The sequence below is a fragment of the Azolla caroliniana genome, unplaced genomic scaffold, assembly GCF_043228905.1.
Source record: "Azolla caroliniana isolate FFs.n. ecotype wild unplaced genomic scaffold, voAzoCaro1.0.p SCAF_1, whole genome shotgun sequence".
In the NCBI taxonomy this organism is placed as follows: domain Eukaryota; kingdom Viridiplantae; phylum Streptophyta; class Polypodiopsida; order Salviniales; family Salviniaceae; genus Azolla; species Azolla caroliniana.
Genome location: NW_028230436.1, coordinates 36,685,539 through 36,709,442, shown reverse-complemented (window position 1 = coordinate 36,709,442; position 23,904 = coordinate 36,685,539). Strand labels below are relative to the sequence as shown.

At 36.7% G+C, this 23,904-nt stretch overlaps 3 protein-coding genes across 3 annotated transcripts; all 3 read left to right on the top strand.

Annotated features, from left to right (window-relative positions):
* Positions 1-340: 340 nt before the first annotated feature.
* Positions 341-2,703, top strand: LOC147870296 (uncharacterized). Its single transcript, XM_087338683.1, has 4 exons — positions 341-559; positions 883-953; positions 1,028-1,141; positions 2,438-2,703. Exons 1-4 carry the CDS (start codon positions 406-408, stop codon positions 2,456-2,458), a joined length of 360 nt encoding a protein of 119 aa, XP_087194809.1. The 5' UTR covers positions 341-405; the 3' UTR covers positions 2,459-2,703.
* Positions 2,704-5,544: 2,841 nt separating this feature from the next.
* LOC147870295 (putative membrane protein At3g27390) lies at positions 5,545-13,361 on the top strand. The gene is made up of 10 exons (XM_087338679.1): positions 5,545-6,039; positions 6,784-6,892; positions 7,056-7,248; positions 7,557-7,693; positions 7,771-8,059; positions 10,693-10,799; positions 11,034-11,220; positions 11,610-11,814; positions 12,407-12,650; positions 12,770-13,361. Exons 1-10 carry the CDS (start codon positions 5,940-5,942, stop codon positions 13,053-13,055), a joined length of 1,857 nt encoding a protein of 618 aa, XP_087194805.1. The 5' UTR covers positions 5,545-5,939; the 3' UTR covers positions 13,056-13,361.
* Positions 13,362-18,073: 4,712 nt separating this feature from the next.
* Positions 18,074-20,337, top strand: LOC147870294 (xyloglucan 6-xylosyltransferase 1-like). The gene has a single exon (XM_087338678.1). It carries the CDS (start codon positions 18,533-18,535, stop codon positions 19,931-19,933), a length of 1,401 nt encoding a protein of 466 aa, XP_087194804.1. The 5' UTR covers positions 18,074-18,532; the 3' UTR covers positions 19,934-20,337.
* Positions 20,338-23,904: the final 3,567 nt, after the last annotated feature.

Sequence of the window (23,904 nt, the reverse complement as noted above, 5' to 3'; positions counted from 1 at the left end):
CATTGCCTTCCAAACTTTTCACAACACCAAAGAATATTACAAATGCATTGATTTACCTTGTTTTCCTCTCCATTGCCTTCCAAACTTTTCACAACACCAAAGAATATTACAAATGCATTGATTTACCTTGTTTTCCTCTCCATTGCCTTCCAAACTTTTCACAACACCAAAGAATATTACAAATGCATTGATTTACCTTGTTTTCCTCTCCTTGACAAAATGCCCTAAGCATCAAATAAAATGTTGCGGAGTGGACAAATGCAAGTCATAATAAGGGATATGTTGTGAATGAGCTTATTCTTGCTTACAAATAAGCGAGAGGAACAGACGGACGTAGGAGGTGTGTAGGAAAAGAAAAGGTTCTTGGGGTTTTAGGGGTTCTTTCTTAATTGCAGAGCACAAGAAATGGCTGCTGCTGCTAGGGCTTGTGTCACACGAACGCGGCCCTCCATAGCCACCTTGCTCTGCGCCACTCCTTCTTCTTCTTCTTCTTCTTCTTGGGGAGGACTCGTGTTCTGCTCCGCTCGGCGAGCCTTTTCGACTGATAACTCTTATACAGGTGTGTGTGTGTGTGTGTGTGTGCATGAGAGAGAGAGAGAGAGAGAGAGAGAGAAAACATAGCATTACAGAACGTCTCTCTCCCTACATAGGCATATGATAGGTTTGAGGAGACTAAGAAGTGGCATATGATAGGTAGAGGAGACTAAGAAGTGCATATGATAGGAAATTCTTAGAGAAGTAACTTTCATCTTTTCTGTTCCCCATTCTCAATTGTGAGATCATTGCTTGGTGTGCTACGGTTGATTGCTCCTCTCTCTTTGAATAGCGTGTGTCCATTTCTTTTCCTTAAATAGTAATACCTTGTTTTTGCATCCACACCAGGACAACAAATTCGTATTGAACGCTTATGGAGAGAGTTTTATTTCGGATCAGCACATTGGAGAACCAAAGAGGTTTAGAGTCAATTCCTCGCTTCATTGTTTTTTCATAGTTTCTTGTTGTTTCATTCCTTCGTTTTTATCTTTAGCAACCCGATGAAGTTATGTGGATTGAAGATGGAGGTACACATGCAGTGAAGAAAGGTAAACAATTTCCTTTGCCTGGTTGGCAACAGTTAACTCCAAATGCAGGAACTGGACAGGTGTCTTCTTCTTCCCTTCTTCTTTTGTATACGATTTACTTGACTTTATGATTGACTAACACGGCAGAGTTAAATTAAAAGTGCATATTGAAGGACCTGGAATATCTCTGTTTTTTCTTATCTCTGCAGTATTCTTTGTCTTTAAATAAATGTTTTATACAAGTGTAAGCATGCTGAAAAGGTGGTTATGGCATTGGTATTTCTCCTTGCTGGAATTGTTGCCAGTTCAATCTGTGCAAAAGAGTCCTACTGATGTACATACTGCCAAAGTCATATGAATGTCCCAAGTAGTATTCATACAAAAGATATTTCTCAAATTTGTTTACCTAGTTGGATTGTCAAGTTTCCCCTTTCTGAAGAGGTTAGAGAAAAACGTATTGATAAGACTCATCTTCAAGACCAGCAATATGATCAAATCACCATATGCAATCAATGTTCACTTGAAAGACAAAAAGACCTATGGGCAATGATTAACATGTAAACCACAGTTGATGGCCAATCCATTCAATCACTCTGCATAGGGTACAAAGTTGCGAGTACCTAGGAACACGTCACCTCGTCAATGCCTAATAAGAACATTGTGAATGAAATGCCCGAGCACCTCAATGACGAAGAGGAAGCTTGAGAATGATGAATTGTTAACTAACGAACTTGAAAAGTGATTGCTTCAATAATATCATGGAAAATAGAGGTGCACACACAATAATATACATATGCCTAGCCTATTAGGTGAGAAACATTTCTATGTTTTTCTTTGCATTGGATGGGTCTCTGAAATGCTGCTATATCCCACTCCTCCTGCATCTAGGTTCTATTAATAGCCCGTCTTAATGTCTCAGGGCCACCACCACCCTGAAAACATAAAATTGACCAATTATTGTAATCCTATTTGAATAACGTAGCTCGCAATTTACTGTTTATATGGACAGCATCTGTGAATCTCGTCTTTAAAATCTTATGAGCTTCTTATCAGCTCCATCCCTGTAGGAGATCCTCCAATGCAGAATGATCTCTGTTAAATATTTCTTGAATGTCCTCTGTGGTCAATGGATAGTTGGATGTTGTAGGTGGAAAGTAGCAGATGGTATCATGCATGAATTGAGGGAGGGAGGGAGGAAATGAGGAAGGTTATGTTTTTTGTTTTTGTTTTGTTTATTCTCCATGAAGCATTTCTCTTATTTTGCCTCTTCATGTGGAAAAATAAATTAGTTTTTGATGCTTGTATTTAAACTCTATTGTCTGTTAAGGCACATGGGATTTTGCTTAATTCCTGAATTTGTGTGTATTTGTTTGCAGGCAAAGGTGTCAATGTATTAAGGTTTTGATTTCATTTGCGGTGATGGGAAGTGGCTTAGTAGGTAGCGTTGAAGTTGATGGAAGTGGCTTGAAGGTGTGTTAATGTAAGAGAGATTGTGAAGAGAGCAAACATAATTTTGAGAGGCATTAGCTTCAAGAAGTCAAAAACATTTCAGGAACATGAATGTATGAATAACATTGATTTGTAACAGGTAGAATTACAATGGCCAAGAAACTTTAAATATTTAATTTGATACTTATTATTACTAGTTTTTCTTAAATGTTCTTGATCAAACTCCCAAAAAGAGAAGAATTGGATGAATTGAGAAAGAAGTGTCTAAATCAACAGCACCTGTGGATTAATTTTAACCATATAATTGAGGGAAAGGGGATTGGCCAAATACCTCATATAATGAGAAACACGGGATTAATTAACCCCGTATAATTGCTCAGATATAACTTACTCTTGAGAAAAATGTGATTAGTTGACCATGTAATTGTAACCTATAATTTGGTGAATGTCTGGAGGCATTTCATTTATTTCGTTTTGTATTTAGTATGTAACTGCTTATTTGCATATTGTGAGAAAGTAGAGATATAACTTATAGTTTGCAATGATATATATGGTGGACCAATGCCAGAAAAGAAAATACCCTATGGAGTTTGGTTGCCTATTCTGTGTGGATGTTCTGTTGTCTATTCTGTCCAGTGATGTGCACAATGCAAATTGATACAAATTAAAATAAGCATGTTTTGCTACCGAGTCACTACTGATATGCCCAATGCAAACTATCAACAAAATAGGATGGAATGTTTCATGACTGGAAGAATAATCTTAGGAGGGTATGTCGGTGATTGGGCCAAGAATTGCAACAAAATGTACGTGCTTTGTATGAAATTTGTCCAATTGGCTCAATAAAAGGCACTCATAAGTGCTTGATAGTCTTGTTATTTGCATGGTGTTTTTGTTGTAGGACGAAAGGTGGAGGAATTGGCATTGAGGACTGATGGTTGTATAAGTAAAGGATGATATTTTTTTTGTTTCTAGCTGCATTCATAAAGAGGCCCATATTGACCCATGGGACTTGTGTACATGAGTTTTCTTGATGTGTGTCTTTGTCCTAAGTGGGCAAGAATAATCTAAGAGGGTATGTGGGGGTAGAATATACCAAAGAGTGCAACAAGATGTCAGTTCTAAATTGTTCTAAAAAAGTGTGCACATGAAGTTCTAAAAAACCTTGTAATTTGCATGTTGTTGGTCTTGGAGGAGGAAAGGTGGAGGAGTTGGCCTAATGTCTTAAGGGAAGGTTGGGTTGAGTAGGAGAGTATGCTAGGGAAACTTAGTCAAAAAGCACAACAAAGCATAAGCTCGCTTAGAGAAATATAATGTAGGGTGAAGAATTTTGTGATGTATATTGCAATGCCTTCTTAGACTACATTGGGGTACTTTCAATAATTTGATGATATAAGTTGACGAATTAAAGTTCATATTGAAGGACAAGTGAATAGTTATTTTCAATCCTTTATGTCATCTTGAACCTAGAGAATGCCAATCATCTTGATAGTGCATTTTTGGGTTGATAAAGTTCAGGTTGATGGACAAGTGAATAGCTATTTTCAATCCTCTATGACATATTGAACCAAAAGAATGCCAATCATTTTGTATTCCATTCATCCCAAAACTATGGTACCTCTATTTAATTGCCGTTAATCTTGGTAGTCCATTCATCTAGTTGTGAACCATGGCATAACCAAATGTGCTAAAATACATAACCCTAAATTAGTCATTTCCCAAACACCAAAAGTAGGTGATCAAATATGTATAGACATATAAGCAAGCATCTTCTTAGTCAATGGCAGAATTTGTTAAACAAATGTTGGTAGCCAAAAATGGCTTTCCATGTTGTCCATCCAACAAGCGTGAAATAACCATAAGGCTATAGTGCAATATAAATTATAATATAATTCCATTGCAACTTCCCATCAATTTGATTCTTGGTGTTACTTTGTGTGGCAATGTTTCAAGTCTAATTTATGTAATTATTCCCAATTCCACGCATATTTGTCTTCATGTGGTTCAGATTGGTTGTGTAAAAGAGGTCATTGGCAAGAGGCGAAGATCGAGGTATTCGAGGTTGAATGTTGCTTCAATTGTTGTTCCACCCTCCATGAAGGATGAATAGAATAGGAATGCCTTGGGTAGAATACGTGTGTACTTAATTAAATATGCTTTAATTCTCTCGTCAATGGTACTTACGCAATTAGCTTATAAACAACATGCATAACCGATACGAGTCTACAATCTGGAAGAGTTTCTTTCACATAGTTTCTTGGGGGCAAAGTTTAATTAAACCTTGTTTCCACAAGCTAGGTGTCTGCCAATCTTCCTAGGCTCAATTTTCCACACACACACACATACATGTATGATGTATTATAATGAACCCGTAGAGTTGTCCCAAAAGAAATTGAGTTGTAAGGCCTTCCCATCATGGTATGGTGGTGGTGCTTTCCAAAGTAAACAAGCTTCCTCCGTCCCTCTTCCTCTTTATGCATGTATGGATGGATGTAGGTGGTGTGGATGGAGGTCTCTCTATCCATCCCTGAATGAAGAAGCCTTCTTGTTTGTTTGTTTGTTTGTTTGCGGTGTAAGTTAACAATGAATGGTTTGAAGTGACAGTCCTTTCGCATGCATGCATGCATGCATAAATGATAATAGCACAGTTGAGGCACTCGAAGGTGGGGGTTGCATCATCTGTCTATCTCTCTCTCTCTCTCTCTCTCTCTCTCTCTCTCATGGAATCATCTGGATTTCCTGTCTCCGCCTACACGTAGTAACACACACACACACACACACACACACACACACACATCCTCTGTCTCAGGAGTAAATAGTTCTCTGAGTCTATAAACTATCTGAATCTCAGATCTCTTTCATTCTCACTCTGAATCTCTCTCTCTCTCTCTCTCTACGTGTTTCAGCCTCAGGTCAATGACCCTTCGTTCGCGTCGGATTGATCTATATTGCTACTCCACATCCAACTCAGCGCCACGAATCGATCGGTTCATTCCATATACCTATCGTAAGCTCTTAACCATAATCGTCTTTACTGCCTGTCCTGAACCATATACAGATCCCTACGTCCTACCTATTCTCAACCCTAAAACCTAAAACCTAAACGGAGTCGTTCTTACTCATCCTCAACCCTAAACCCTTATCAGATTCCTCTTTCCTACATATCCGAACCCTAAACCCTAAACAAAATCCTGTACCCTAATCCTAAATAGATCCTTCGTTAATTCTCTTCAATACATATTGGAAAACCCTAAATCCTTTTCTCTTTTAACATATACATTAAAACCCTAAGCCCTTCAATGATTTCTCTCTCTACACCCTTTTTTTATTTGCTTACATTAAATGACAGAACCCAACATACGGATTTGAAGAGGGAGAGAGAGATCTCGACTGCCACAAAATAATAGAATTAACTGCCAGAATATAAGTATGATGGATAGCTCTTTGCTTTCCTGTCCATCTTCATTTCTCAATTTCATCTACTTCCTCCCTTTCTTCGTCGGTCTTTTCCTACTCGGCTTCATCAAAGGTAAGAGAGAATTCTCTTCCTTCCATTCAAAAAGACGCTTACTGGTCAGTGTTTAGACTAATATCGTTAGACATTCCAACAATAGTTTGCATTGCCTAATCTAACCATTCCATCACTAAGTCTAAAATTCAATTGAATATGTATTTATGATCTGAATTCTCTTTATACACACTTTATGTTCTGTTTTATGCAACCTGTGGAATAATAAATAAACCAATGATTTTCCTTTTGAAGCCCAAATCAATGGGTTTTAAAGTAGGACGAGGTAGTTTCTACTCTTTTTGACATAGAAAGCCCTGACTTGATGGGGTTTTTTCTGTTGAATTTAAGGGGGGGGGGGAATCCTAAAATGCCGAAATTTCTTCCATATGCTATTAACTTTCTTGAAATCATTTTGAAGCCTCAAGGCAACAAGAATGATGTATTAGGGAATAGTACTAAATAGATACAATTTTCTTTCTTTATAGCTCAGTGTCATCTTATCGTTTTAGCTTAGCAATACTAATATTTCAGCATCATCACTTCCACTTTTTCCCAAACATGTTTACAAGTATGACTTATTAATCAGAATATGTTTCAAGTGTTACACTGTTTATAATCCACTTTCTTTTGGAACTGAATGACTATTTTTCTAATTTTCTTCCGAACATACCCTAGATATCATGCTAAATGTATTTGGAGTGTGGCATGTTTATTGTGTTTCCATTCAGTATTCTGATGAATTTGGATTGAGATGTGTTGCAGGATTTATGGTTTTGCCATTCAGCATTGCAATTTTGAGCATTGGAAATTCGGTTGTGCTCTTGGGATTATGGCCTGCTCAAGTGCTTGGCACATATTATGCCATAGCGAGGTAATGTTAACAGGGATATGTCTTGTTCTTATATTGTTTACAAGAACTAGTGAAAGAAAGGAAAAGATTTGTGCATTATTTTGCTGATTAACGATTTGTTTCTTTGTGAATTGAAAAAGTTGTGTCTTAGCCCCCTGAATTGGGTTTTCACTATTTTGTCCAGAACTAAGATGCTGGGACCTGTATTGAAGGTCGTGTTGGCTCTCCTCTTACCTGTGGCCTTTGTTCTATTGCTGGTATTTGGGATTTCTGGCAGTGTGCTTGTCAGTTTGGGTTATGGTTTTTTCACACCTTTAGTAGCAACTTTTGAAGCTGTTAGGGAAGGTCGAGAGAACAAATTTCATCATTGTTTTACGGTATACAATCTAGATGTAACATAAATAATGGTTATTTGTTCAAACATAATTTAAGTTCTCTGCTGCTATTTGATGGCAGATGCTTTATGTAGTTACAATGTGTCCGCATTAATGAACTCAAAAAGCTCCAGAGTAGATGGTAATTGGGAAGATTCCTGTGCCGATACCATTGAAATCACCCTGAATACTTAATGATTAATGATTACAGAATTCACTTATTTTCACCGAAATGTTTGATAATACCATAGTACTTCCGTAAAATAAGATACACTGTAACAAATTCAATGCTTTGTGTAATATGCATGCAGGATGGTGTTTGGGATACCATCACAGGGAGTTGTACAGTGGTTCGTGACTTCACCGACTTCTGTTTTCATTCATATTTTGCATTTTTGAAAGACGTCTGTAAGGAACCATCTCCAGATTTTCAGCCTTATGAGATCAAGTAAGTTGTTTGATTTAGCAGACAAAAAGTCAGGGAAATCTGTTGGGCCTTTTTCTAATATGACCACTTTGATCCAGGGTGTTGGACCTTCCTGGGTGTGTATTGGTTGGGCTACTGGGAGTTTTACTAGATGTCCCATTTATCTCTGTGATTGCAATTGCCAAAAGCCCATTCATGCTTCTTAGAGGATGGAGAAGATTGTTGCAAGATCTTGTTGGTCGTGAAGGTCCTTTTTTGGAGACAGTATGTGTACCAGTGGCTGGCCTAGCTGTGCTACTGTGGCCTCTGGTAGTGGTTGTAACAGTAGTGTGTGGAATATTTTCGAGTGTTTTTATTGGACTATATGGAGCAGTGGTTGTATATCAGGTATTCTTCAATTATGTCAAAATAGGAAGTAGGTCGAAGCTCATTTAGATGTTATCTTTGTCTCAAAGGATATAGCAGAACATATATATTCCCTCTTTTTTGAAAATGCTTTTAGTCTTCAGATATATGCAGTCCCTTAGTGAGTTGTCACATCTTAAATCATATGATGTACTAGAAATAAAGATGCTGTGCTTATCAAAGATCCAGACTTGCCTGGCTTGTGAGAGGGGAAAAGTTCCTGGAAAACATTATGATAAGTGTTCAAGACACGAATCTTTCAGTAGATTGTTATTCATGTTCAGCAAAAGAGATGACTGTTTTGTCCTCAGGCATGCTGTTGTGAGGCTCTGGAGGTGTCCTCCAGTTTGTTAGAATGCCGAAAGTGCGCAATAATAGGGAGATATCTTGGCAGAAATTTTTGAACGAAAATCTCGTTGATCATTGGACTGGTAGTGAAAAGAAAATGTAACTCATGTTTGCAGCCCAAAGAAATAAAGTCATAGGGGCAGTTTCAGTTTTAGGACTTCTGAGACTGAAATATATTGAAACAGCATAAAGTATCATTTATGCAGGATATAACATATTTTAATACCAACAAGGGGCTACAATAAATCTGCCTGAATCAATTTGCCTGACCGAGGAATCAAATAGTTTTGTGTTGTCATGGCAAGAATTTGTATCTTCTAGAAGTGTACGATATAGAAATTTTAATGTTCTAGACAGGGAATTTCTCTTCCACCTGAATTCACTAAATTAATTTTTTTCTTTCCTAAAATTGCAGATATGGCCTTAGTTAAAGCTATCCTTTGTTTTAAGAGCCAATTTCTTGCATGTTTGCATCAATACTAATCTTAGAACTATTGGAGTAAGATCAGAATTGCAAACATAATCAACCCATAAATTAATGTCATGTCTCCATGATTATCAATTACAACTGGAAAGTTGAGGTGTAACTTTCATTAATTAGATTACTAAATTTGTGTTCTGCTCATAAATAAATTATCATCATTACCTCATGAAATTCATATTTATCTCAATGTGTTAACTGTATAGCTATGTTCCTGCGGCATTAAGTTGCCACACAGATTGTTTCCTGATCTTGCTAAGATATTGTTCATGCTGTCACACACCTGAGATTGAGAGGGAGATAAGGAAATAATATATGTTCTCACTATTGAAAGGAGTACAAGAATCTGACTTATGTAATGAGTGGTATGACTAGAATTCCAGGCCAAAAGCATTGCATGCTAACAAACCCAATGCAACTGATTGATGGATGACCTCTCTGAGTTAGGCAAAATCTGAAAGGAGATGGTGAACCCAGACAAACCAGGTGTAGATGATGGAGAGAGACAGACCTCATAGTTTTAGCTGAAGACTGAAAGATCAAAGTATACTTGCTTGTGAAAGTAAAATATCCCTAAAAGCTTGAGCAAGGTCAAAGTATACATGAGGAGAGTTCTATGGCCTTTGTCCACCGACCTGCCCCCAAACAAGATGAGCTAGGGGTGTTTCCTATGGTGCCAACCTTGAAATACAATCACTGCAGTGCCTCCCCAATTTTGATAATGATGCTACTCATGATTTAGTCTGCATGCAGCCTTTACCAGAGCAGACTTTTGTGTCTCTATTTCTAAGTGTTTGTGGCATTGAATGATATTCATAAAATGAATAACTTCATGATTTTGGGTGTTGATTCTGCTCCTTTTGCCAATTTCCTAAGGAGTTATTTTTGGAAGATAGTTTGAGACACATACTTGTATTTAGAAATAGAGAATTCATCTGTTGATACAGTTTCTCTCTATCGAAATTCATCTTTGTCAATGAGTGTTGGACGATTATTTTTTACCTGCAAATATTTGGATTTCATACATTCATAAAAGTGTCACATCCCCCATGTCATCCTAGCCATCTGCTTAGGCCACTTTCTCCCTAATTTTCTGCATACTCATGATGTGTAGCATGCTTCTTGCACAGGCTGCTTTATCTGCTCATTGTTTACTATGTTTGATAGTTTTTATGGTCTATGTAGCATATTGTTTATGGTTTTGAGGTATCGTATGATATACCAAACATCATATTTTCCCAGAGTGTTGAATCTTACTTTGCTGAACTTCATACCTGTGTACATTTGTTCCCATATAGTTGACAATTGTAAACTCTGGCTATATGGAATGATCAGCCATGGTTATTACTGTACTCACTAGCAGTGAAATACATCAGATGGAGTTCGTTTCTATCCCAAAGGGAACAATGTAATGTTAAAGTGGGTGATAGTTTCCTCACTGGTGTTTCAAACTTTGTACTTACATATTCTAGTTTCTGTGCTTTGTACATTTTTGTCCTTTTTTAGATAATCAAAGGACACTGACATTTGCATTATGATCTGTCTGATAGGCTTGGTATCCAGTACACATTAATGTATTCACTCACTTATGGTCTTTCTTCCTGACATTCACTCACTCATGTACACGTGGTTAATTTTAAGCCCATGATATTCTGGTCTCATATGAAGTCTATATGTTCTAGGTCAACTTTGAAAATAGTGCTCAGAAACTGAAGTATGTGTTTGCTTTAAATGTCAATTCATCTGCTCACTTGTCGCGTTAACTCTGTTTCAACATTTTGTTCAGGAAAGCTCCTTTAAATGTGGTTTAGCATATATTGTGGCGGTGATTGCAGACTTTGATGAATATACAAATGATATGATATACTTGCGTGAAGGAACATGTCTTCCAAGGTGTGTTAAATTTTCATTTCAAAACAAAAGAAAGAAATATATATCAATGTCTCTAAAAAAAACATCTTAATCTACAAAGATGCATAACAATGGTATGTTAGCTCATGGGAAGCTGAGTATTAAGTGACAACTTCATGTTTTAAGCATCTTTTAAATGTGTTCTTTTACGAAGAAATGAGAGATCTTATACCACATCATGGTTGATGAGAAATTGACATAAATTCTGATGGCCAGGCCTCGCTATCGCAAGAAGATAGCTCAGAGTACTGAAAGTTTTACCAACAGACCGACACCATGGCCATGGCCTAGTGAGATTGCAACACATAAAATTTCAGCATCTGTCGGGTCTCAATCAGATTCAGATTCTGTCACATATTCCCGGTCTCTCAGGCAAACCTTGCAAGAAGTCAAAATGGTTCAGGTGAAAATGTTCATAATTTCCATGCATATGTAATTTCTATGTTGTTAGCTTTGCCACGTTGCCTCAAAGGGTAATGCTATTTTTTTTAAAGAGCCTACATCGAAAATGTAGGCTTCAACACGATAGAATTTTGGAATTTCTTTTTTTTTATTTTTTATCTCAGTTTCCTATCAAAAGAGACTGCTTTTTATTGTTTTCTTGTATTTTTGTAAATTCACGAAACAACTAGTGTGATGATACAGATCATTTTAGGCCATGATATATGAATACACCATACATTGCGGAAGAGTCCAATACGCCATACATGATGGAACCCCTTATCAGGACACACCTTATCATTAATAAATCTATTTTTAATAATGCAAACCCCCTATTTGCTTTACCTTTAGGTGTGGGACAACACTTTCAAAGCATGTGAGCAAAATGGAAGATTACTTCTTCAACAGGGTGCAATCAAGGTTGAGGAACTGGAAGAATGGCTACGATCAAGTAATAGCAGTAAAGCGAGAACTGTGGCGGTAGGGTTGCCTGCCTTCACTTTCCTTACGAACCTCATTCGTTCTGCGAAAGCTGGAGTTTCTGGTCTGCTTCTAGGTATGTATTATATATACAACATCATTCCCTTGAATACTTCTCTGACTTTACCATCCATGTAAATACACCTCTAAAACAATGCATTCTTATAGAACTTAACCTATATTTTCTTCATAAAAGGGAAGTGTGAAATTTTAGGATGAGGGTTTATAAAAATGTCTAAGTGAATGTTCGAAATTCTGTTTTCTATGGAGAGATGCAGCTCATTTTTCCTCTAATTCACTTTGTAGACAAGAGACAAAAATATGAGCGCATTATTCAATATTACAAAGTGTGCTATCTTTCCTTCTACAGAATGAAGGCTCCTTAATTCTTTTTCGTTTTCCCATTGCTCTTAACAGTTGTAGAGCTATGATGCTTCTAACTTGCTTTTATACAGGTGCTCTGATATATAAGTAACTGAAATGTATGCACCATAGTATATTGATAGATTAATTTTGTGCACAATAATACTCAAACTCATCATATTTTCTTTGCTGGCCTACCAACATTGAAATTTCCATAATAGTAATGAGAAGAATTTTTGGATAAATGTTACATTACAGTTGATGTTATGACGTAATCTTCAATGCATATCACAATGCTCTTACAGTTGACAGTGTGGAAGTAACGATGGATAATCGTCCACAAGATCGCATCTTCGACTGGTTTTTCGAGCCACTATTGGTCTTAAAAGAACAAATTCGTGCAGCGAGATTGGCTGAAAGCGAGGAACTGTATTTATTGAAATGGATTTTTACCAGTGGTGACCCGCATAGGATGAATGAATGGAAAAATGGTGGCATAGAACCCAATGATGAAGTAAGGAAAGGAGAGATACAAGCTTGGAGTAGAAGGTATTTCATGACTTATATAGCAATATGATTTCTTCCTTTAATGGTGTATATATCTTTCATGGCAAATTTGTTTCACAGTACTAATGTTGGAAATTTTCTTCTTCTTGGGTAATTATAAGAGTGCAAGGAATTGTAACATCCGTTTCAAGGCTTCCAACGTTCCGAAGACGATATCAAAGTGTGGTTAAGAGCTTGATTGCATTTGCACAAGGTGGAAATCCACATTCTTCGACATCAGATAAGAGTAGAAGTGGTCCTTCAAGAACAACTAGCCTCTCATCATCAAGCAGAGGTCTGAGGCACACAAAATCAAATACTGCAAGATCTTCCCAGGAAAACTTGGAAAAGGACATGGGAGGCAGTTGGAAAGGTTACTCTACATTTGATGGGGAGGAGAGAGTGTAATAATTAACTCGGCATTGCATTCAGTGCACATGTCTTATTCTTCAAAAAGAAGCTCATTGGCCACATGACCCCCTACTGTCTATTATCTTTTCAGGTTTGGATCATCGTCAATGATTCATTGTATTATAGGGCTCTGGAAGCGAACTCTATGATCTTAAAAATATTCTGGAAGTAATTTGGCTCCAGTGTAAAAAGGGAGTCTTAAGAAATAACTCATGGACACGTACTCAAATTTCTGGCTCCCATGTATAGAGTTTATCATGTCATATATATAATTGTACATCCTTCTAGTGGTTCTTTTTTACACATTGTAGGTCTTGAATTCATTGAAGGATAATTTAAACTCGTCATTAAATTTAGCAAATGGAGAAAGAATGTATTCTTGTGATTGGCATTGATTGGCATATATGGAAGAGAGGAATTATCAAAATTTATCCTTGGGAATTGTCGTCCTTGGTGTTGAGGAATATGTTGTGCGTAGTTCAACTTGAGGACCCTAAATAAGGACAATCTTAATATAAGATCTCTATGGTACTTGGTCAGGTAGAGAGCGAGGGGAACCTCCCCCGTGAGGTAGATTGCGGTGAAGTTGCTATTCCGTAGCTTTTTTTTGTGGGTAGATTATATCTTAAGCACATTTATTTCTTTGCCCATGATAGCAAGTTCCGTGGCCCTAGAGTTCTAAATCATTGGGAAATACAGGAGTTTGGGTAAACCAACAAAAAAAATATTGATCCTATCTATAACAGAGCCCACCAAAAATACAAATGTTTTATTGCTAGACCAACCGTCATGGGATGTGAATGCAAGTCTTGTGAGAAACTTGTGAATTGATCATTGTAGAGGACATCTTTGTGACGAGAAACTTCCTTGCATGTGATCATTGGTTTTGGGCTTATAGAGTTGTGCCCAACCTCTCCTTCACGTAAAATATAGAGTCATCTAGCTCTATTTATGGTAATTGCTCTCCCTAGTTTGATCTCTAGCCTGAGCGAGGTTGGCTTATTACTTTACAATCATCATGGAGCATATACATGCATCAATCTTTGTATGAATCTGTCTTGTGAGAAACTCATGAAATGATCATTGTAGTAGGGCATCTTTATGACAAGAAACTTCCTTGCATATGATCGTTTCTTTTTGGGCTCATGGAGTAGTCATATCCCTTACCACAATAGCAAGTTCCATATTAAACTTGAGGATAGTGAAAGGTTGGCAAGTTCTTGATGTCAAGATCGTCGTTGTTGCTTGGCCAAGTGGCCTCATGTTCGTATCTCTTCAACCTCAACAATGTTTTTGAGTTTCTAATCAAGCATTGCTCCATGTTTAGCATATAATCATCTAATAACTCCCTAGTTGGGAGGGGGTTTCCTAAGTTATGGAAAGACACAATTTCTTGCATGGCCCATGTATGGGGACGACCCTCTACAAATGCCCTATAGAACATGTGAGAAAGAGAGAGTATTAAATTGGATTTGCCAAAGTGGCCGATGTCTATTTGAAGTTATCGGAAGGGCATCATAATACATTGGTTTATGTAAAAGGAAAAGTATCTCTTAGCGAAGAATATTGAAATCATTTACTAAATTAATTCTCAACTTGTTGGCTATGATGGCCGCAATTGTCCAACAATGCCATATTTTTCTTGTAGAGAGAACCAGTAGGACTTTAAAAATAATCCAACGAATTTGATAGGACAAAGTCAATTGCTCTAATGCAAAGGTTGCCCGCCAAAGAACTAAATTGTGTGTTTGAGGATAATCATGTGCACTACAAATAAAGAACCAATAAAAACAAGCCAACAAACTTGATAGGTGGGATTTCTACATTGAAAGATCGGTGTAAAGCAAAGATGCCAAGTCAAAAACAAAATTGCATTTCTAACATATAAAAATAAGACTTTCTTGTTTTTTTTTTGGGGGGGGGGGGGGAGAGAGAGAGAGAGATGTATGTATGTATGTATGGAGTAATAGAAAGGTGAGATAATTGGGTTTCAGACCCAAGATGTAATGTTAGTAGTCTACCTAGCTACCACTAGGGTAAGATAATTAGAGAGAGAGAGAGAGAGAGAGAGCGCATTGAACCCTTACATTTACTAGCGTTGTCTAGTAAATAAGTGAAATGAGCTAGATTTCATAAAATCATTGGTTAAATAGGAATGAAATATCAAAGAGAAAATAAAGAAAGGGTATCAACAACATAATTAAAATTGAAAGACAAAAGTGTCAATAAACGATGTATAACTAGAATAGAAGGATGATGGTCATAACTAATATGCAATTCTTGATGTATTCACACATCGTTTTATACTTCACATAAAGAAAACTTTGTTTATTTTTATCTCTTCATTTTTCACCCACATATGCTACTTTTCTTATCCCTCTTCATAGTCGGTGCTTGATAACAACTAAAGCCAGCGTAGGTTGTGAACTTTAGGTATCATTCATAATTTTGTTGTATAACTAGCCCAACTTTGTCCTAGTAAAGTTGTGTTACTTTTTGGGTGTATTTGTTTGTGATGAGATTTCATGTGACCATTTGTTAGCTTTCGCGGAATTTGTTTTTCCTTTCCTCCCACCAAAGTAGGACCTCAAATGTTATGTCCCTAAAGAACTACGAAAAGGAGATCTTAACTTATAAAGCCATCAAAATGATACGTTTAGGTTCTCAAAAGTATGACAAAGTGCTCAAAAAAGTTAATTATATTGATTGAAATAGCGAATACATATTGTAATAATAGTATCATAATGTCCATAATATACTTTCACTTATACACCAATCAAAATTTCATGGTTTTCAATATATATGTTGGAATTACAACAAAAAGATATTGACCAATGGAAACATTGCAATCAAGGAAGATTCTTTAGAGTGTCGATTAGTATCTACGATTGCCATTGAATAACAATGTTATTTGCACGACATCTTGTAAAGATTTTGAGAAGTATAAGCAAGATGTTATGCTTTTCATGCCTCTTTTCTAACATTGGCACATATTCCACTAATGCATATTCTATTAGTGTGTTCATGTAGAAATAGCATTTATCCTTGAGGGTAAAAAGACCTTTTGTCTAGGCAAGTGTGAAAGCCCTTAACTTCAAGACAAGTATCATTTTGTAAAGATGAGTACAAAGAGTATTTTGTGACTAAAATGACTTTTTGCCAAAAAAAATCTCCACACTAAAGCTTGAAAGTTTGAGTCTAACTTTCAGCTCTTACTCATTCTTGTATAGATGATATGCTGGATGAGTAGAGAGGGATTCAGGGGTTTGATTTGAGACTAGCATCTCTTTGATTAATGATTACTTACTTCTATCTATTTAAGTGATCATGGAATTACTGTAGTGAAAACTAGCAATTTCTTTCACTATTTAATAATGTACAGGTTTGTGTGGTGGATTCACTTGGGTTGTCAAATCTTGGAGGAGCTTGATGACATTCTTTGCATGTTTGCCAAACAATAGGGCAAACTTATGTTTAGACTCGCAAAACAACCTCTGTGGAGAAGTAAAAATCCTGATTGAGGAACACAAGCTAAAAGGACACTCCTAGAGCACAATCGAATCCCATATTTAAATATCTAACTTAGTTATCTAATGATACTTGAATCTTGCCTTTGTCCATACCCTCTCTTTTCTTTAGCGTAGAAGACCACAAGTTTTTTTCACCAAAATGATTGCTTCATGTCCTTGTTTTCTCCATGTCACAATTCACCATCATCATATTCAATACTCTTAACTTTGTGGTTGTTCATGATCACTTCAATCATCAAATTTGTATGTAGGTTTCCTGCATGTCCCTTTCCCTCCATCAATTGAGTACATTATCAAACCTTTATTGGAATCAAACTCAAGTTTAATGTAAATTGTGCATGCATCATCCAAAAATTCATCCCAATGTCTAACTTATGGCATGTTTTACTATATCATTTTTAACAAAATTAGATAGAAGGTTTATTATTTCAGGAATATTGTAAATCATCTTGCTTTGTTTTCGTTAATTCCCCAATTCCCTTGGTTCACCCACAAAGGAGAGATTGAGGGATGAAATTCCTCAAATAACACATATAATAGAGAATAGGGATGAATTGACCATAAAATGGTTGAAATGACATATATAACTCATTATAATTGCGCTCTCCCAAGCTTACCGAGGGCATGTGGAGAGATGATGAGACTTTATGGACATTTGGGTAATATAGAGAAAAACTTAAGGGTATTTCCAAACAGTTCCATGTTGCCTTTTAATAAATAATAATAATAATTAGTGAAAGGTTGGTGTTAACACGAGAGCATTCTCTCAATGCTTGGACTCTTAATGACAAACAAATCAGCTATAAAAAAAGGAAACAAACTCATAAGCTTGTGGGTGTGGAAAGTGATATCTAGAACCATATATTATTTGAGAAGCAAAACCAATCTACGTTGTCACAAAGTTGATTGTGAAGTTGTATATTTAGGATCAAAGTTAGTTTGCATTGTAATGAATGTTTATAGAGAACATAACATCAAATTCATCGTTCAAACACTTCAACACACAAACTTGTAAGTCAAGCAAAGCGAAATGCTTAGCACACATGCCATCGTGTTGAGCTTTAATAGTTTCTAATGTTGAGCTTTAATAGTTTCTACTTAAAGAGTAAGCAAGATATCCGAATCTTCAACCCAATGGCTTGATGGGTTGAGGGGGGAATGTTATGAACCTTTTTTTGATGTTATCTTTGTATGTAGAAAAGGCAATGCTTTCATGTCGTGCTCAAGCACGTAATGTGGTGTTTGATCGATTTGAGCCACATGCGGTGCGTACGGACGGACAGAAAAGACTCCATCTAGTATGTATTGAAACAAAGCCAAGTTAATTACGAAGAAAATGTGTATAGTTCATATTGTACACATGTGCCATTATCAAAGCTTTTTTCTCTACATTACAAAAAGAAAACTAAATGCTTATAAAGTAACAACTGGCAAGCACCCATTAGAGTTCATTCTCAGGAAAAAGCAATATAATATATATATGTGTGTGTGTATGCTATATAAATCATCAGTCTGCTTTTTTCTATTTGTATTTAAGCTCTTCTTCCCTCCATGGCTATTCTATTCACAGAGTGTAGCTCAAATTCCTATGCATTTTACTAGCCGATTAAATCTCTTAATCACCTGCACAGTCTCCTGGTCACCTCATTAATTCTCCTGATTATCTCATTGATCTCATCCTTTACCCCTTAATGACAAGGTCTCTCTTTGATCCTGAGCTTTCAGCCCATTAAAAGGCACTTCTTCATTACCAGAACCCACATCTGATTGTCTTTGATTTCTCGCATTTATCCTGAGCTTTTAGCTCATTAAAAGCATTTAATTAACCGAACCCACATCTCAATCGCCCCCTGATCCTAGCCACAATTAGTATTGTCTCCAAACTCAACAACAGGAGCCGAAATCCCTCTAAAAAAAAGGGGGGGGGGGGGGGAGAGGGCAAGTATGGCTTGTAGTAATTATTTATCAAATTTGATCTCTCATGCGAGGGTCAAGCAAATCCAAAGGTCTCTAAACAACATCAAGCTAACTCTGCTGTGTGGGTTCCTAACCCTACTTGTGTTGAGAGGAACGCTAGGGGCAGGTAGATTTGGGACCCCAGCCAAGGACTTGGAAGAGATAAAGCAACACTTTGGAGGAAGGGGCGATCACCACAGAAAACAACTCATCATCCCCAGCAGATCACTTGCACAAGCACTCGTAGCAGAGAAGCACAAACCGCACACAAATCCCATGGATACTGATGATGATGATGATGAGGTGGTGGTTGATCGTGCCAAGCTTGAGGAGAACATGGGTGTGAACCCTGCCAAAGCTTCTCAGAGATCAGGGCCAAGAAGCAAACCATACGTTGATTGGAATACTCAGATTCGAACTCGCGTGGTTGAGTCCTATGCTCGTACAGCCCAATCATCCAAGGCTAGTAGTAGTGATAATAATAGTAGTGGTGCTCATAGTCATACTAACATCATGCTTGTCACCACCGGCTTTGACCCTTCCCAGTGTGAAACCCCCCTCGGGCACCACTTCCTCCTTCGCTCGCTCAACAATAAGCTCGACTACTGTAGACTCCATGGCATTGGGATCTTCCATGACTCGCCACGTGTCGTGGTGGATGGCAACATTGATGATGTGAGTGCCGATGATGATGGCGGTGATGGCGATGGCGATGCTCCCCGTGTGTCGCCTCATTATATGAAGCTCTCGTTGTTGAGGAACATGATGGTGGCTCACCCCGAGGTCGAGTGGTTCTGGTGGATGAACAATGACGTCGTGTTCACGCGCATGGACTTTGAGCTCCCTATGCACAGGTATGAACACCACAACATGGTCATGCAAGGAGAGTGGGAAAACATGCTCCACGGGGCCCATAAGTCGGTAGGTCTCGACATAGGTAGCTTCTTGATAAGGAATCAACAATGGTCTTTGGATCTCTTGGATGCTTGGGCAATGCCCAATGGATCATTCGAGAAGCTCATTGGACAACCACATGAGTTTGATCCTCACAACAACCAATCAACATTGGTAAACTTTCACATCACCGAGAAGGATAAGTGGGGTGAGAAGGTGTATATGGAGAATTCTTATCATTTGCATGGCACATGGCCCAACCTCGCATACAATAATGAGAACGTCAAGATGGAGAAGTCTCAAAAGGACCTTCATCATACATTGCCTTTTATTTCTCACTTTGTTGGTTGTAAACCATGTAGTAAGAGTGTGGGGGATTACAATGATGACATGTCATGCTTTAAACAAATGCAAAGAGCTTTCAATTTTGCTGACGACCAACTACTTGAACTCTATGGTGTTCGCCATCAAACGTTGCCCATGAACAAAGTATGACATATTCGAGGTGAGATCATGGATGTCCTAGCCAAAAATAATGTGTCCCTCATATAACCACAACTCATTCAATACTACAAAAACATGACATTAGTGTGGGGGCCAAATGAAACATGTTAGTTGAGCACAACATTTTAGGGATTTGACCCTATGTGCATTAGAAGGCCCTTTATTAATATCAACATTCTTTTGAAAGGATGGGATTCATGATGGATTTAAGAGAACTTGGATAAAATCCCAACTTAAAATACTCACCATTCTTTGAAAGAGATCACAATTATTTCATTGTATTAAACACAAACTTGGTGTTTGGGATTCTCATTCTTTTTTGAGGGTTTGAGCAACCTTGTATGTAATGTCTTGTTTTGAGCTTTATAATTGAGCAATTGTTTCAAGTTCCATAATCATTATTCAATTGAACTCTTCTCATTAATTTAGATCGACATTGCTCTAGTCATTCAGCTTTTTGAATTGTCGTGGTCAATTTTGGAATTGACGAATGTGATGCCACCAAAATTTGAGATGTTTTAGAATATATGTTTTCAAATATATAATTTCACCAATTGTATTAGTTTCAAAACTCTTGGTTCATAGAAGTAGAATGAACTTGAACCAATCTTCGTATAAGTATTTTCTTATTTACAATATGTTTTGGTGTAACTAGTTCTCAAACATTGTTCATAACAAGATATTTGACACAAATTTTCTCCAACATTGTTGAGACTAAGATACATATTACATGTTTTTGCACCATGAAAATTAGAACATGAGTGCATATGGTTTTTTTTTTCCAAAAAGGAATATACTCCATTAGTTAAAATATACACAACTTTGATCCCTTTCTCGGGTAGGCCTTGCGTAGACTATCCACGAGTGCATATGGTTTGCCAAACACTTCTAAAACCTTATAAAACATGAATACTTTGTGTATTGTTTAGAACTTTTACCCGAGTCTCCATTTGCAGGGACATCTTTAGCCTTGCTAATGGGGCATTGATTTCGATTTTTAATGATTGGGATCCCACACAAAATTTGACCGCATTCAAATTCTCCACTTACAAAGAGGCACATTGCAAGCTCATCCATAAGCTTTGAACTTGTGTGTTTGTAATAGCCAATGTGAGAGTATGCGCTCAAAGGATTGAGCTCCTAAATTTGCCTACTTTATGTTCTCAACAAAGGTTGCAAACATGACGTTAAAACAATTTGCATGATATGATCATATGTCTTCTTTGAAAGGTTTGAGTTAAGTTTCTCTAAAATTGACACACTCACACATGGAGGTATGTCTTATATTACACATCTAAATCAATAATTCGAGGAAATTTATATATCATAATTCTTGACTTTGTCGTGAAGACCTATAATATTGGGGTCATTGCGTAACATTGGATCATTGGTTATATGGCGATGACAATAACAATGACACCTTTAATAGGACAATAGTGTTTGTGAATATGGAAGTGTTCTAGCTTCATTATTCTTTTTAACATATTGATGTTTTCTTATTTCATATTATGTTGATTCTCTCGTTGTCAAGTTTGAACTATATTGTAAAAGAAGAAGAAGTTTGGACTATATTGTAATAATCTAACGATATGTGTGAATGAAGGTTATTCGTGTTTTCAAAAAAGTTCTCTTGTGATGATGGTGATGTCTTAGCAACTTCTAGAAGGAGAGTCAACATCGATCTCCCTTTAGTTATTATTGAATAAGTAAATTTCCCCCCCTAAGTTTTCTGGTAGCTCAAAATTGTTTTGAGGACATGTTAGTGACATACGAACAGAAGATGCAAACTTTTTGTTTTATTGGTGATCTTTTTTATTGGCAAAATGCGTGCATATTCAATGTTAGTATGGGATTATAATAGTATTCAAATTTACTCGAGTTGACTCGTGTCTCACAAATTCAATTGATGTGCAATATTTGAGAACGTGAACTTAATTGATAGCTCAAACCATTCTATGTTTCACACTCATTCAAACGAATATATGCACAATTTTAGGTTAACACATTGTTGACCCCTACTGTAGGTAGCACCTAGCACATGCCATGCAACAATGTCCTTAGATTTAGGTGGGGCACAATGCCAAACGAACATACATTACAATCATTGTCACAATAATTTCTATTTATTTATTTTAAATATGTTAGGTAGGCGTTGAAAAATGTTGTTGACAGGTAATCGAAGGTTGCCTTTTATGATGGGGCATGAGGAGTCATCATCGACGATTGTCTGATATCCTTGTTTAATAATGCATCATGGTTATTATCACTTAAGATAGATGATTTCCGAATACTTACACATTTGCCAATATAAGGGATAAAGTAGATAGCAAACTTTATCATAAGATCATCACATGACATGTATAAATTGAGCAAACCTGAATATTACCATCCACATTCACATCAACACCCTATCTCAAACCTAAACCCAAAACCTATCTCGAACCCATTAGCCACCTCTTCACCCTCACGAGTCACATTGTTTGACTCCTTCACCCTCAACACAAGCTTCACTAACTAATATGTCACAATTCCTGAGGACATGATTATGCATTTTCCATTATCTTTTTTTGTTCAACGTTTAACCTTGATTTATTGTAAACCATTAAAGAAGTATTCAAATTAAAATTTAGCTTCGTATTAGGCCTACACCATCTTGCCTCCTGAGTTCCCATCCTCCAAATCAAAACAAGTAGCTTATTTCACTAGTTGTTGGAAAATATTTTATATTGTAGCTATTGCAAACTTAGGTGCAATAAAAGTCTTGGTACTTTTTACAAACATTCTAGTGTCACATGCACACACATTCACAACTTCAATATATTTTTTCTTGGGATATTTGTCTAAAGCATATGAGGGCATATATAGGCAAAAAAACATGTAAACAATTACCAATGTCTTAAATATCAACACTTAGATTTGCATAAATTTCTTTATTTATGTCAAAGACATATAGATGGAAACAACGGTGTAAATAGGTATTCTCCAACCAAACTGTGCATCCACTAATGTTAATGCAAGAGATATGGAGTGAAGTTGTAGCCACTCAAAAGAGCCAATACGATGGCCTCAAGGGTGGCTCTGATTAACAATCGGCAACGGTTCGGTTCGGTTTGAGAGGGTCCAAACTGAACCGTTTAATTTTTTTGAAACTTGAACCAAACCAAACCGCGAAACCATTAAAACGACCCATTAAACCTTTTTCAAACCGTTAAACCATTAAACCGTAAAAACCGCGGTTTCGTGGTTCGGTTTCGGTTTTCAACATAAGTCAAATTTTTAATTTTTAATTTTTTAAAAATTTATAATATTTCATTATTTAGAATTTTTAAGATTTTTAAGATGTTCCTAAAATGTGAGAATAAGGTGTAAAAATGAAAAGATTGTTTAAAAACAATTTTTTTAATTTTTTAGAATTTGTTTTTTAATTTTTAATTTTTTTTAAAAAAAATAAAAAAATAAAAAACAAAAAACCGTTTAACCGTTTAAACCGCGGTTTTTGACTGTTGAAACCAAACCGAGCCGAACCGTTTAAACCGTTAAGCCGTTGTTTCGCAGTTTGGTTCGGTTCAAACCAAACCGTTGTCGATTGTTAGCTCCAATGGAGTTGAAAGACAACAACTAGCCTTCATCCAACAATGATCGTCCTCTCCCTTTCTTGAGTTAGTGGGCATCCCTACAAGGAATTGTATATAATACTCTCAAATTTTTATAACTAATGGAAGGAGTTTTTTTTGGAAAAAAAAGACATATAGATGGATATTTTTATACCCTTGCTTAATATGATGAAATCACATGGTTACAAATACTTCTAGCATGTGTATTGGTCATTGCTCAATCAAAAGAGCTTATATAAATATCAATACACAATGCATGCAACCACATCTATCATCGCACTCTAAAGGAAGAGCTAAATAAAGGGAATGATTTAATGTCCATGTTGCTCAATGTTGGCATAAGTTGGA

Coding starts and splice junctions, on each gene's coding strand:
- LOC147870294 (XM_087338678.1), top strand. CDS start 18,533: ATGGCTTGTAGTAATTATTTATCAAATTTGATCTCTCATGCGAGGGTC.
- LOC147870295 (XM_087338679.1), top strand. CDS start 5,940: ATGATGGATAGCTCTTTGCTTTCCTGTCCATCTTCATTTCTCAATTTC. Junction 10,800..11,033: donor GAAGGAACATGTCTTCCAAG/GTGTGTTAAATT, acceptor TCTGATGGCCAG/GCCTCGCTATCGCAAGAAGA. Junction 11,221..11,609: donor AAGAAGTCAAAATGGTTCAG/GTGAAAATGTTC, acceptor CTTTACCTTTAG/GTGTGGGACAACACTTTCAA.
- LOC147870296 (XM_087338683.1), top strand. CDS start 406: ATGGCTGCTGCTGCTAGGGCTTGTGTCACACGAACGCGGCCCTCCATA. Junction 560..882: donor GACTGATAACTCTTATACAG/GTGTGTGTGTGT, acceptor CATCCACACCAG/GACAACAAATTCGTATTGAA. Junction 954..1,027: donor CACATTGGAGAACCAAAGAG/GTTTAGAGTCAA, acceptor TTTTATCTTTAG/CAACCCGATGAAGTTATGTG.